General features: G+C 47.0%; 1 protein-coding gene across 1 annotated transcript in view; it reads right to left on the reverse strand.

Annotated features, from left to right (window-relative positions):
• Positions 1-13,679, reverse strand: part of LOC126547962 (nose resistant to fluoxetine protein 6-like) — an 89,428-nt gene that overhangs the window by 34,809 nt on the left and 40,940 nt on the right. Inside the window, exon 4 of the mRNA XM_055063258.1 lies at positions 1,686-1,897. Within this exon, the coding sequence (XP_054919233.1) occupies positions 1,686-1,897 (212 nt within the window). The remainder of the gene's footprint in view (positions 1-1,685; positions 1,898-13,679) is intronic.

Raw genomic sequence — 13,679 nt, forward strand, 5'->3', positions numbered from 1 at the left:
GTTTCACTTACCAGAACCACGAGCAATTCTACCATAAGCAACGGAAGATACCAACGTGCAGCCAGCATTCAAGCATGCACTCTGTATATGCAGCAAAGTGCATGATCCGTGTTTGATGCCCCTTCCATGGACAGCGATGCCTTGAGAAGGAAAATTAGCTCGGGAACATTTAACTAAATACACGGTAACGGAGAAATCGTTTTTCTCGGCAAACACTGCACCACCTTTAATTAGGTTTGTTGCATTTGAAAGAGAAAGTTAAAATCTAGTAACTGCAGGCAGGGGATTTTCGACTTATGGCCTCTGTTTAAGAAAAACGTCCTTGTTAATTGCAAACTCTGAAAAAAATTCAAATATCAAGTTTACAACTCTGTAGCTGCAACCATGAACCAAGGCAATAAAGCCAATATCACAGTTCTGCAAGTTGGAGCTAATAATACGTAAAAAGGGACAAAAGTGATGTACGAGTATTGTATGCGTACACCGCTCTGAAGTATACCACTAATTTTTGCGTAGAACTTTTGCAAAATTTTCGGGGACATTTTAACAAGTTGATGTAAACTGTAAAATTATACCTCAAATATATAAATTTCGTTTTTTTAGCTTGCTGATTGTTGGTGAATTTTGGAAGAAATTCAAGGTCTTAAATAAACATCCTTGAGTTGCTATAATTTAGCATTCTCTCTTAAATGGAACAAATTTGATTCAAATCATTCTAGTGTTCTCATAAAAGCATTTGATTTAATTGAATAGGGAAATCGCAGTTGGCCGGGAGCTAAAGCTTTTTCTTAATGTCGTTGTAGTGTCTATAATTCGTTCTCTTGCGTATAAGGTAAAACTGCGAATGCACTATGTATATTACTAATGCTAAATTTTGCTTTACGGTGCCTGATAGTCTGCAGGTAAAACACATGGGGAATGGGCACAGTAACCAGAGAACCAATCATATGAGTACACTTGCTGTAGTGAAATTCCTCTCTGAATTTTCTTTCTTTCTTTCTGTCTTTAACCTGCAGAGATAGCGTAAATGAGGGAGGGAGTAGCTAGAAAAATAAGAACACGCTTTTGACACAAAACCACTGCTTTAATGCATAGGCGCGGTTTGAATTATGGCGACGAAATAATGTTTTAATAGAGAATGAGAACGTTTGCTAAAGGGGTACGTGCTAACGTAACCACTAAACTAGCGGGCAGGCTGAAAAGCACGAAAGATTAGAACATAAACACACAAAACACTCACGTACATCGCGCAGAAGTTACGCACGCTCCAAGCTACTTACATGTGCTTCAAGTACTGTGTTCGTGATAAATCACAAAAAATCGCTATGTTTCTCTCCTCATCTTGTGGTCAATATTCTTGTGAGCGCTGCAAAATTGCTCATAAGTTGTAGTGAAGCAAACGGTGGCTTGCTAGTAATGCATCGCGCTTAAGACGCTATAGTGTGTGTCCGAGATTTAAGGTGACACTTTTTTTTTGTCACTCGCGTAAGCTCCGTATAGCTAACCAGCATACGTCACAACTGTGTGCCTTAGTTAAGCAACCGCTCACGGTGGATAAACCTATAAGGAAAGCGGAATTCAGCCTATAGGCGCGTGGTCCGCCTAGAAACATGCTCTCTCTGTCCGGTCGTTGGACAACAAGTTTCTCGCTCGGTTGCAAGCAACGAGTAGCGGTATAGGCGTACCATCATCTCGCCTTGCTCCTGGAACTTGGCGATCATCTTTCGCAGGAACGGGACACCTTTGGGGTTCACGAATAGGCTGCAGTACTGGCCCGTAAAGTCGACGTCGCCGTAGAAATCGCGCACCACCACGTCCAGGCACTCGTCGAAGTTTCCGAGGTCGGCCACGCTCCCTTGAAGCATGCCCGGCGGAGGCTTGCCGTTCGAGTCGGCCACTGCGTCCACAAGAGAAAAGTCTGCGGTGCACGTTCGCAGGGCTGCCCTGGCGCTTGCACAGAGCGGGAAACAAAACAAAGTTCCACGGACGCGCTTGTGCCAGCGCTGCGTCACGTGGTAGCAGTCCTACGTGTGGCCACGGTCGGCGCTATGCACACGGCCGGTGACACGGCCGTGTGCATGACACCGTGTCACTGGCCGCGTGCACAGCACCCCTTTATTTTCAATTCTACACCCTCGCCGCTAACACACCTTCGGTCGTGTTGCCTCACCCACCCGCCTTACCCATATCCCCTTTAGAAGAACCCTACATATATATACTATGCCGAGGAAAGCATATGTGGCCTTAAAAAAGACAATTCCACTTGTCGAAACGTTGGCTCCTGCTTTCACATTGTCCTCGTTTTGCTCATCGTCTTGAATTTCCATCTCCCACCTTCCCCGTGTTTTCGCTTCATTTTTTGAGACGTTCACGGATGGCCTGTAATATTGTTACGTGAACGATGTTATCGACCCGCCGCGCTAACTGAGTGGCTATCCATGCCTTCTGCAGCTGAGAAAGAGGTCTAGCGGGTTGGATTCCCTGCTGCGGCGGCCGCATTTCGAGGGGGGTGAAATGCAAAAAAAAAAAAAAAGAAAGAAAGAAAAAACGCTCGTGTCTTTAAGTTTAGTTGCACGTTGAAGAACCCCGGGGGGTTCAAATTAATCCGGAGCCCTCGAATAGGGCTTGTCTCACAGTTCCGGAGTTGCTTTGGGACGTTAAACCCCATGAACCGATCATCTAGTTAGCAATATTCTACTATAATTTATGATAATTTTGCATTCGTGTCACGCTACACATCCATTCCTTTCGTTTGATTGACTGATGGTTGTCGTGACAGTTCCAGATGTTGCCTACTTCGAAGTAGCCTGACGACATGGACTCATCCTACAGCAGGAGCATCCACCTCTCAATCCCTATGCAACAGTTTGCCATAGTGAGCGCGTCTAGCGCTAAAAGAGAAATGCAATAGCACGGATGAAGCTATTGAGTTAAAGTAGGGTGCACGTGGGTGGTATCATAGCACATAAAAGTGCGAGCATGTGAGCTTAATGGGAACACGTGAAACCAGTATCAGGGGACCAACTGTGGTGTTAAGTTGAGTCGAGTTTTGTTGCACCGGCTTACATCCAGAAGTCGGTGCATTTTTTTAAATCTGCGAAGCAACATTCAACCGTTTTTTACGGCACCAAAACGAATATTTAGACTACGACGTTTTCAGCAAATCGCAAGACAACCGCTCATTAACAAGCAACGCTGTTGTCGAGCGGGAGAGCAAATTATGAATAAGAAGTAAATTATCCAAGAAATGTTTTCTTTTTGTACTTTTCGCGCGCATATTTTCTTGGAGAAGTAGTCGTCCAAGGTGATACGCATCACATACACGTTCTTTCCTTCTGCTTTTGTTGCCACAACTTTTTTTTGCGTCGACTCACGACCTGGCGCTTCGATGAGTGCTGCTTTCTTTCATCCGGTTCCTATATCGTGCCCTCTTCCACTAGGCACGAACAAGTAACTGAGTTTGTTTTTCTCCGCTCTTGGCCTGTTCTGTGTATAATTTGAGAAGTACGAGCGAGGACAAAGATCCCAGTGTTACTGCGCGCGCAGCCCTGCACTAAGTAGGCCGCGCGGTGATCACGAAAAGAGCCGCGACTAAAGGAAGGGCACATAGTGATGACCTGAGGCATACAGCGGCCCACGCATACCCCGCAACCTCGGACACCCCCGGGACCTTTCTTTGTACCAGTGCATTTCTTTTTCTAGAGAACCCGCGGACCGGGTAAGTCGCGCGCTGCCGCAGGTTCTGCAGCAAGCTTTCTTTGTCATCCTGATCGTCTCGCGGGAGTAATGATCAGGAGCGTCGACGTCATACCTCGACGTTGCGTGTGGTTTAGAGGTCGTCGAGATGCGAGTGCCCTCTTTTAGCTAAAAAATGTTCTCACTGTCCTCATTCACTCGCCCTACCGCTTTGCTCACATCTAAGATTTAAAAAAAAAAAAAAAAGAAAGCTTGATTGATTTCCCGGGGCGCAATGTGATGCGTTGAGAAGACGGCCCAAACTGAAGAGATAGATGGGACGTCCATGCGCATATCTTCACTCGACTTATTTTCGGGTTTATTTCCTTCTTGGCACGATACGTTAATCACTACTAATCATTAGCCAGATACGTTGAGCATTTCTTGAAGGATATTTTCTGTGCTCTATTGTAGTTGAGCAAGCTTTCAACCTGACAATGCAAGCATGGAAATTGTTATTGGAAGAGAGTTTTGGATGACTGATATATTCTAGATTTTAAATATGGGATATAAAATAATGCGTAATAGTCCACAAGGTTACCACAGAACGCGGCGTGTGAAGGCTGTTTATTTTGTTCTGGGCCAATAAGTTTACACAAAATCTGCCCAAAAGCTACCTTTACACAAAAGATGTCCTCATTATTGCAAATGAAGGCAATAATCAGGACATTGTGGATGAGAAAAGAAACGGAAAGCAGTGGGAATGCGAATAGGTGGCCAGAAAGAAATAAAAGCAAACGACCCAGCTGCGTTTTGCTTGCCGCACCGGCTTCGGAAATGTCCGAACCGGTCGATCTAGATCTTTCGCTCACACCCCTCAGGCTATTCGTAAAATTTTACAGCACCGTCAATTCACGCTACGGGAGGAGAGACTCGACATGCACGTGGACCGTAGGTACGTAGCACGTATGTATATAGGTCTCGAAAGTGTTTCCTTATTAGCGGACGGCGAAAGGGGGGCAAGTTTGTTTGAACGGCTGGACAAAAAGAGAGCCAGCCACTTCTGTGCTTGGGCCTCTTGTTGTTGATATTGTGATAGGCGTGCGTTTCCTTGACCGCGTGAAGCGAGAACGCAAAACAAGATCTTTTCGACAAAGAGTCTCCCCTTCCCTTCTCCCTATTTCCTGGTTCTTTCCTTTTTTTTTTTTACTTTTTCGGACCGTGCACGGCCAACGTTCTGCTCGTACGTGCTTTGCTTCGTATCTAGCTCTCCATTTTGGCGTGTGTATGATAGTGCCTTCTTTTCTTTCGTGTGGTCCTGCGTTGCTGTAGAGGCAGATGCCGACGATACGTGCCACCTCGACAAAGGATTTGTATTGTATGCGGCAGGGTGCGCTGCTTTTTTATTTGTGCCGGTCTGCAGTAGGAATATATCGAGCTTGCACGCAATTTCGCCATCCCTGCTAGGCTGACGATATTTCTTCTTTCCTCGAATCCTTCTATTCTGAGCCATATAACAACGCAGCCCTGGCATTAGATCCCAGGGAACGTCATTAAAAAAAAATGTTGGCTCATCCTTTCCTCGACGGGGCGCCCATTCTCGAGTTCACTGTAGGCATAAAACTTGGCTGAGCATATAACACCACGGAGTGGAAGGCCCTACGATAACGAATTCTCAGAAACGCGTTCACGTTTAAACAAACTGGCCATGTTCACGGCCAGTTACACGGGACTTTACACGGGCCTGTGTGACATAGAGAAATAAGCACGCGTTTGTTCTCGAGCGTATTTTTGACATCCCCTGGGCATGCAGTGAAGACAGCTAATATAGTATATAGTGAATAGCTGAGGTGTTCGTGCGGCAGCTGTCTCAAAGCTAGGATTTTTTTTCGCTGGCTACCTAATAAGGACGTATGCTGTTCTCGTCAGTTAAATGTGTCTTTGCGATTTCCTGCGCATCTACCGAATAGGAAGAGATTGTATAACACGTGCGAGACGAAATGCATTAAATGTAGTGGTGTCCCGTAGCTGCCGCTAATCAGCGTTGCATGCAATCACATTTATTGCAGCTTCAGCGAAGAAGCACCGTGCTCCGTAGGTGTGGGATTACAACGGAATTTGTATGAGCAGTAAAAATTTAAAAAAAAACATATAACAAAGGGGTGCTAGCAAACACAATCGCGAAGCGACTTGTAGTCGCTTCGCGATTGTGTGTGCTAGCGCCCCTTTGTTATATGTTTTTTTTTTAATTTGATTTCAGCGCACGTTTGGCATTTAGGACAGTATGTTCACATAAAGCAAACAGGGAAGAGAGAGAAAGCATTTATTAAGTGAAAGGCAGAGGGGTCGACCAGCGCAGCACATGCGATGCAACAGGGAGGCCAATATCTCGAGAAACAGCTAACAATGCCGGAAGCGCGCATTTCGCACGCCTTTCGCGTGACGTTGCAGCGATGCGCGGCGCTTTGTTCGCATCCTCGGAGGAAGTCGCGTCTTCCTGGACACCGACAGCGAACGGTCGCCGCAGTGCTAGCGCAGCAGGGCTGGTTCCCAGCGGATCGAAAGACTTCTCAAGAGGTATCGGAACGTGCACGAGGAGCGAATGTAGAGGCGGCCGAAGTATTCTCACCCCCTTACCGCCAGCCTAGGCACATATCATGCCGAACAGAGAAACGACGGACAAATGGTCACGGGCACCACCGCTGTCATCTCTCCACCTCCTTTCTATCTCCCTGGTCTGGGCCCTTCCGACAACCACAGAAAGGCGGCTTCGCCGTGTTACGCTGTCATATAAATGACGTCTTCCGCTTAAGCAATCAACACTGTTCGAGTTAAAATCCTGCACAAAGCGTGACGCTTCAAAAGCACGCTCTTTTTTTCTTGTCCTCGAAAACCGCACTCTCCACCGACCATTAATTCATACCTAAGGTCATCGATTTCAGAGCGATGGTCCAACAATGCTGCGATGTTCGCAGTCCAGTCTTCGTCCAGAACTTTCTACATTGCGGTTTGAAAGGTTTCGCGCAAGGAGTAAATAAGGACAAATAAACAGCACGAATTATTTCGCGAAGATGTAAAATACAGTGGGAACTTGATCTATCATTTCGCAACGCAACGTTTGGTTTCCGCGTTAACACTTGTGCTTGCGCTGCCAGCGCTTCAACTCGAAGGTTTCCATGGCATCCCGGCCTGAATGTCTGTTTAATTATTCAAGTCATGAATTGGTATTTTGCCTTATACTTGATATCCCAACCAAACTGGAATATGCAACAATAATGCAAGGGACCACCTGCACCGCAGCAACTAAGATCGGTGTCCCTTATAACGCTTCTGATCAAAGTAACTGGAGTGAGTTAAGAGGTAGATTTACACGCTTAACACTAGGGTCCTTCAGTTTTTGGATAAAACTCTATAACCACTGTTTTCTTGCACGCCGCGCAAGTTTTATCGAAGTCGGGCTCAACCTGATTTCTCCCCGAAGATCCGCCTTTTCGAAGAGGGAAACATTAAATGTGGATGTTACATGGCGAATGAACGCTCTCCGCTTTGCGACACGCAGCGCGTTTCCCGCAGGGGGCATACACGGTGGTCATGGAACCGACCGCCGCGCGGACGTTTCTCTGCAGTGCTGCTGGCACACGTGACCTTGTGAGGCCCAACAGAGGTGTGTTGAAAGGCCCGACGTGTCTAGGATGAACAGAGAAATTCTCAACGTGCAAATTATATTGTACGTCAACAAGGGCCTGTAAGATAACGAATTTTAAGCATCAAAACCCTTGCGAAGCATGCACGTATCTACTACAATTTGTGCATTTTTTTCTTTGTTAAAAAGAATCCAGGCAAAGAAGGAATCGTCAAACACATATCTATTTCGTGTTTTTGCGTATGTGGTTTCCTTAAAAATGTACGCCTGCCAACGAGGATTTGTATAGATTAGTTTGTAACATAAATGGCGAGCAGCTCTCTTTGTCATTATATGTTGCTTTGAGCGATTTCACTTGTCTGTGCCCGAAACATTTGTGTCTACCAAAAAGAGACTATTGCCTGTGCTAATCGTTTGTGAATGTTACCAGAAAATCTCCTAATTTGGGATGCCAGAAAACAAAAGCCCTGATTTCTATCCGGCTTCGCGTTTTAAAACTAGCAATCGAATTTTATCCGCCCTAATTAAAAAAACAAAAAAGAACAGTAGAAAAAACCCATAACGATAACCACAACTATATCATATGTCACAGCATACAGGTTACGAAATCCGGGAAATTCGACTTGCTAGCCTTCCAGGGGCGCAGTACAGCTGTGCAGCCTGTCTCACCCAGCTGCCACAGTCGGGGGCACGCGACTGCACTCGCGAATAGGCTGCGTTGTATACGAGACCGCAATCAGTACCAATGCTTGGGGACATCTGCTAGTCGGAAGTGTAGGCGTCGTCGGACTGGCGACCTTAGTGCCGTATAAAAGGTGAACTAAGGGACATTCGTGGCATCGCGTTGTTTTATGTCGTCACAGCAACGGCCAAATGGCTGATGCGTCCTCAGCTTCTCCGTCTAAATTTGGAAGCTTCCCGTTCTTTTATTTCCGCAACGATGACAGTGTGTTAACATACCAGTGAACGTCGCTGAGACGCGAAACAGCTTTCGCTTTGGCTTTAACGGGATGCTGGTGTGATGTATACCGTGTGTCCCAGCTAACGATAGCCGAGCTGTTAAAATAATAAAAGGAATGGAGAAAAAAAAACACGGTTCGAGATACACTTATAAAACTTAAGGTGTTCGTTCGTCACAAGTCTAATGAACGAACACCGTAGGTCTTATAACCGTACGTTGCACCGCGTGTTTTCTTCTTCCATTCTTATAACAGCTTGCCTAACGTTAGCTGGGACACCCTATAAATATACGCAATCATCACTCCCCCTTCCTATCGTAGGCTACAGAGCAGTTCCTGCTTAGCAGTTAATAATGTTCCCTGCTTTCGCTCGTTTAGAAATACATATTGCAAAAGTATGCCCCTGTTAATCTTCTTAGCGAAAACTAGATTCATCTCAGCGAATGACAGAGTTCTTACCGTTGATTGATGCTGTGCTCCGTTCACTCGCCGCAGCGCTCGCGTGGCGCCGACTTGATGCGAGTTTATACGAGAAACGACGCCTCTGGCACTCGGAACGAGCGCCGCCTGTATGGCTTGCTTTGTGCGAGCTATATCGAGCGAAAGCGAAAACCGTCAGTTTGGCACGCTCTTCAGAAATCCTGCAAATGCAGCTTCGAGGCAGCTGAGCGGATACACTGTAAACGAAAATAAACCCACCTGGGAGTTTTTAAAAGGTGATGTGCCCCAAACCTCCCCTCCTCTAATATTTACTCCGATGTATGGGAGCAAAACAGGGCCATTCCCTCGTTTCATTCCGCTGGCTAGCTGCGGGAGTATTAAGGCGACATGACGCGATTTTACTCCGCTTAAAAATCTTGTTCTCCCGTGAAACTCCGACAGGGAGTTTTAAAAAACTCCCCTCCGCCGATACAGGTTGGTCACGTGGCGCTTCCCATGAGGCTGTGCGCCTCGCCAGCGACCGGGCGCGTTCGGCGGAGCGGGCAGTGCTCATGGCTGACGGTTTGTTTACGTGTGTGAAGTGTCGTTCCGTGACAGCGTCTCGTCAATTTGTTTCCCGTATTTCCTTCCAGAAAGTGTTATAGGCATGCCTGAAGCTCACTGTATCTCAGCTTCAGGTACATTAGCTGTGATCACTTTGCTGACAACGATGATTGCAAGAGCCACGTTTTCAAGTGCGGAAAAAGGCTTAGGTATACCTGGAAGCTGCTCACTGGCTCGTGTTGTCGGCTCACGTTCTGGCTGTGTTTTCGTGCTGCGTCACCCTGTCTTGTGTTTTTCAGTACGTGAAATGCGACTTCTACGTCCTTTTGAGTACATGCTGACAACGTCCAGTGTAGTGTTTGAAAGGACCGCGTAGCAATGGCAACAGCAGCCACTGTTCGAGCGACGACATCCGTGCTAGTCGCCCATGAATGGCGTAACCCAAGTTCGTTGTGGTGCTGTGTTGCCAGTGAGAAAGACCGGAGTGCAAGCAACTGTTTTTATGTATCTGTGAACGGATATCCTCGCCCGAAGAAAAACGGTAGGACATAAGTATGCGTACTGAAAATAAAGCTTCTTATTGAGCGATGTGAATCGAATTGTTATCGCGCATATAGGTTTTGGTCACGTCGTTGCTTCCGATATTGCATTAACATTACGCTCTATCCGAGACACTGATTTAGACGCATGCCTGCTGGCTCCGAGTTTAGGGATTCACTCGACAGATCAGCGATGTAGCTCCTTTTCGCAACCGAGACAGATTGCTTGGACGCAGAGGAAGTAGTGCGGTGTATAAAATGTATGACTGCGCATTTTTCGGTGTTACGTCGGCTGCTGCGGGTCATGCTCACACGTAATAATTTCTTGCTACGCTACCACTATATCGCAAAATTTAATTTTGCTATGCAGCACATGCACTTACATTTTTCTTGCATACTGTAGCTAACGCACTACTTTTTGGCCGCGAATGCCGGCAGTGTGCGAAGTCGCTTCAGCACTCACAATGGCATGATAATTTTGAAAAATTACGCATTAACTTTTTCTCTCTCACTATTTTGAATTAACAGTTTTGTGCTGATTAAGGTATTCTGTTAATTTCAGAGAGGCAGATCTCGTATGAACGAGCATGCGAGTCGTAATTCTGAAAACAGCCCAGCTGCTCCCTAGGCGGTTTCGAGGCACACAGTATCGTGGCTATATATACTGGCACCGTCGCTTCTTGAGTATCGCGTCTACGTGGGATGTCTTTCGAATTTCTGCATTGGGCGTTTCTGAAATGTTTATGTATGTCATGATATATGTGCTTTCAATGACTTGTTTCGTCGAATTTGACGCGGTCTCGTGTGCATATTTCGAAATTTGACCAGTAGCCTCTGCATGTAAACATGTTCGCGCAAACTCACGTGATGCCTCTTTTTATACTCCCGTTGCACCTCGAAAAAACTCCGTCAATTGCAAACCAAAAAATAAAGAACAGACAGAAAAAGAACTCCCATTATTCCACGCAAAAATTCCGCTCGTACGGAGTAAAAATTCTACTCCGATCATACGGAGCATAATAAACTCCGAACCGGGGGTTCGCTAGAGGACAAGCAGTATATTCCCACCTCGGAGTGATTTCCGTTTACAGTGTAGCATTTCCTTCCTACCGGGAGCGTTGAGCTTCTTGCTTGCCCTTATTATGCATACAGCACGGCTGCACGCATTCGCGCAAGCCGCATATCGGTGCCCAAAGAACATCGTATTGCCGCCCTTCTTTTTTGTGACCCGTGCACCACTGTTCCGAGGCGCCAACGTGCGGGCGCGCGAACCATGTATAAATGCGCCATCGGGAAAGCGAATAGTGAGCGTCTCGCACGCAACTAAGCGGCGTGAACTTTATCTGACTTGAGCGCTTTTTCTATCTTTTTTTTTTATCGCACGAGGCTTCTTTGAGCATCAGACTGAATATATATATATATATATATATATATATATATATATATATATATATATATAAATGTGGCTGCAAGAGGGAGAAACAAGACTTGGTCACGCTTCTCAGTCCTCCCTCAGTCAACGAGCCACGTTATCCGGCGCGGGACGTCGTCGCGTGTGTGCTACTTCTCTTTTCTCTCTCTCTCTTGTTATTTTCCGCGTTGTCATTCACGGCCTGGCGCTATTCTGTGGCTTTTTTTCTCCCTTGTTTTGTTGCTTCCGCCCGTTTCTAAATATCAGGAAAACCCGTTCGCGATCACCCTCCCGCTGTGCATGCCGTATGCGTATATGATATGCCGACGTATTCTGGACATGCGAGCATGTGTATCTCGTTGAACGAGAAGAAAACATAAACAACCTCGGGCGAGGGAGCCGTACTCGCGCAACGTGTTATAGGGAAGGCGCGAGCGTTGCAGGGGCTGGTATACTGCATCCTTCCCGCACACACGGCGTGGCTCGTTCAGCGCGTGTTGGCCATCCGTGCGATATCTTCAGCGACTTCCTTTTTCTCCGTCGCAGCCGCCGTCCATCGCATTTGCTTTGTTGTCGCGCACGCATGGATGGCCGGAGGCGGGAAAGGGTCGGGCGCCGAAGGGGTTTTTATATAGCAACAGCGTGGACACCCGAGCCACCGGGTATACGCGCTTCGCGAGAAGCGACACGTATACGTGCGCGTCCGCTCCGCAGCACAAGCGTGCGGCCTTGTCTGTGGAGCAAAAAAGGAAGCAGCTGCCAGCCCCGACAGTCAGCCCGCGAGCGGCCATGGAAACGGATGGGCACAGGCGCTTACTGGTTTCATTGGGAAAGCCTGCGGTTATAGTCGCCAACGTCTATACGCCAACCTCCACCTCCTAAGCCCTGCTCCACCTCCTCCTCATTCGCCGTGCGTTTCTCTTGCTTTACATTGAGCGTTACGCACACCGCAGGTAACGAGCTTCGTCCTTTCGCAACGGTGGTTGCGAGTTAAAACGTCCGATAATGAAGAATGAGGTCGATATAATCTTTTACAGCTATTAGCTTAAAAGAAAGACAAAGAGTGAGTATGCTTATAACGTCCCGCAAAAGGCGACGGACGTTGATTAATGGGCTTTTAGGTCTCAAAGCTTCGGTTGCGTAACTGGGACGACGCATAGTGTTAAGCGAGATTTACACACAAAAGCACCTTCCTAGAAATGGCGGCGTCGAGAATGGGAATCGAACCCGCACCACCTCGTGCTCAACCGGAGAGCGCCACAGGCGAGGAGAAACTACGAAGAATAAAGAATGGACATTTTTGTTCACACGGAATTATGCGCTGAAAAATTTAACCCATGATTACGATACTTGCTTATGTGAAATTTGAGCGCAGCTGTATACGTGTTTTCATTTCGCAATATATTGGCTGGCGCCGACAATATGTCTCGTGCGGCACGTTGCAAACGGAGCGAAGTGTGCCGCGAGTGCCTTGCTAATCTGGCGATCGCGAGAGGCAGTGCATGGGTGATGCGTGGCTCGATTCACAGCAGCCGCCTCCGCCAAATCTACCAGATGACGTGCGCTACCCTGGCGCCATCTCGTAGCCATCGTCGTGCACCCTCCTTGTTCACTCGGTTACGTGCTCGTTCGCTCGGTTACGCCGCTCGCCGCAGGAACGGGCGTCTATAAGAGCTGCGCTCTAAAACGAAAGGAAAATTTATATTTCGGTAATAATACCTAAATCTAGAATGATAGCGCTTAGACAGCGCATGCTAGTACTATTTGTGAGACGGAGGCAAGAATTTACCCAGCATGTGAGACCTAGGAAAAGAAAGCTATGAATCGACCTGCCTTAACGATGGATAAAATGCACTGCGCTCTTCACCCTTGATTTCTGATTGATTCATATGCAGTGGGAACATTTCTGCGTCCACCCTAGACCTGCCGTGCCTTTCATGGTTGTCGTCGTACTGGTTCCGCTCTTGCGACAGTTGCCCATCGTTGAACGTAACGTAGTTAGGTAAGTATCCTGTCAACGTCACATCTACCGTTTGAAATGCAGAACAACGTCAGCGCTGCGATAATTCGCTTCCTAGCGCATTACCACCGTTGAAATATATGCGTCGTGCGGGATGTGCGATGCAACGCATCAATATCGTATTCATGTAAACGAAGCTACAAGAACGCAACAAGCTATATCCTTCTCTCAACGTCGGTAGACGCTGAATATACGTTTTGTGTTTGCATGTGCCAGTTTTCACTTTAGTGTTAAGCGAAAACAATGAGCAAAACCAGAACAAGTGTTTTTCCGAGCGTGATAGTCGACCGCAAATGCACGCAAAACTGCCGCGCGACTTTTGCCCGAGGCACTTGGCGTGTATTCGCGGGCTTCTTTAACGTTCGGAAAAACACTTTTATTTAGCACGTATTGAGCAAAAGAAAGCTGTATCAGCGAGTTTTTCATGTCGCTCTACAATTTTCTCATT

Source organism: Dermacentor andersoni, chromosome 1 (assembly GCF_023375885.2).
Source record: "Dermacentor andersoni chromosome 1, qqDerAnde1_hic_scaffold, whole genome shotgun sequence".
Classification (NCBI taxonomy): domain Eukaryota; kingdom Metazoa; phylum Arthropoda; class Arachnida; order Ixodida; family Ixodidae; genus Dermacentor; species Dermacentor andersoni.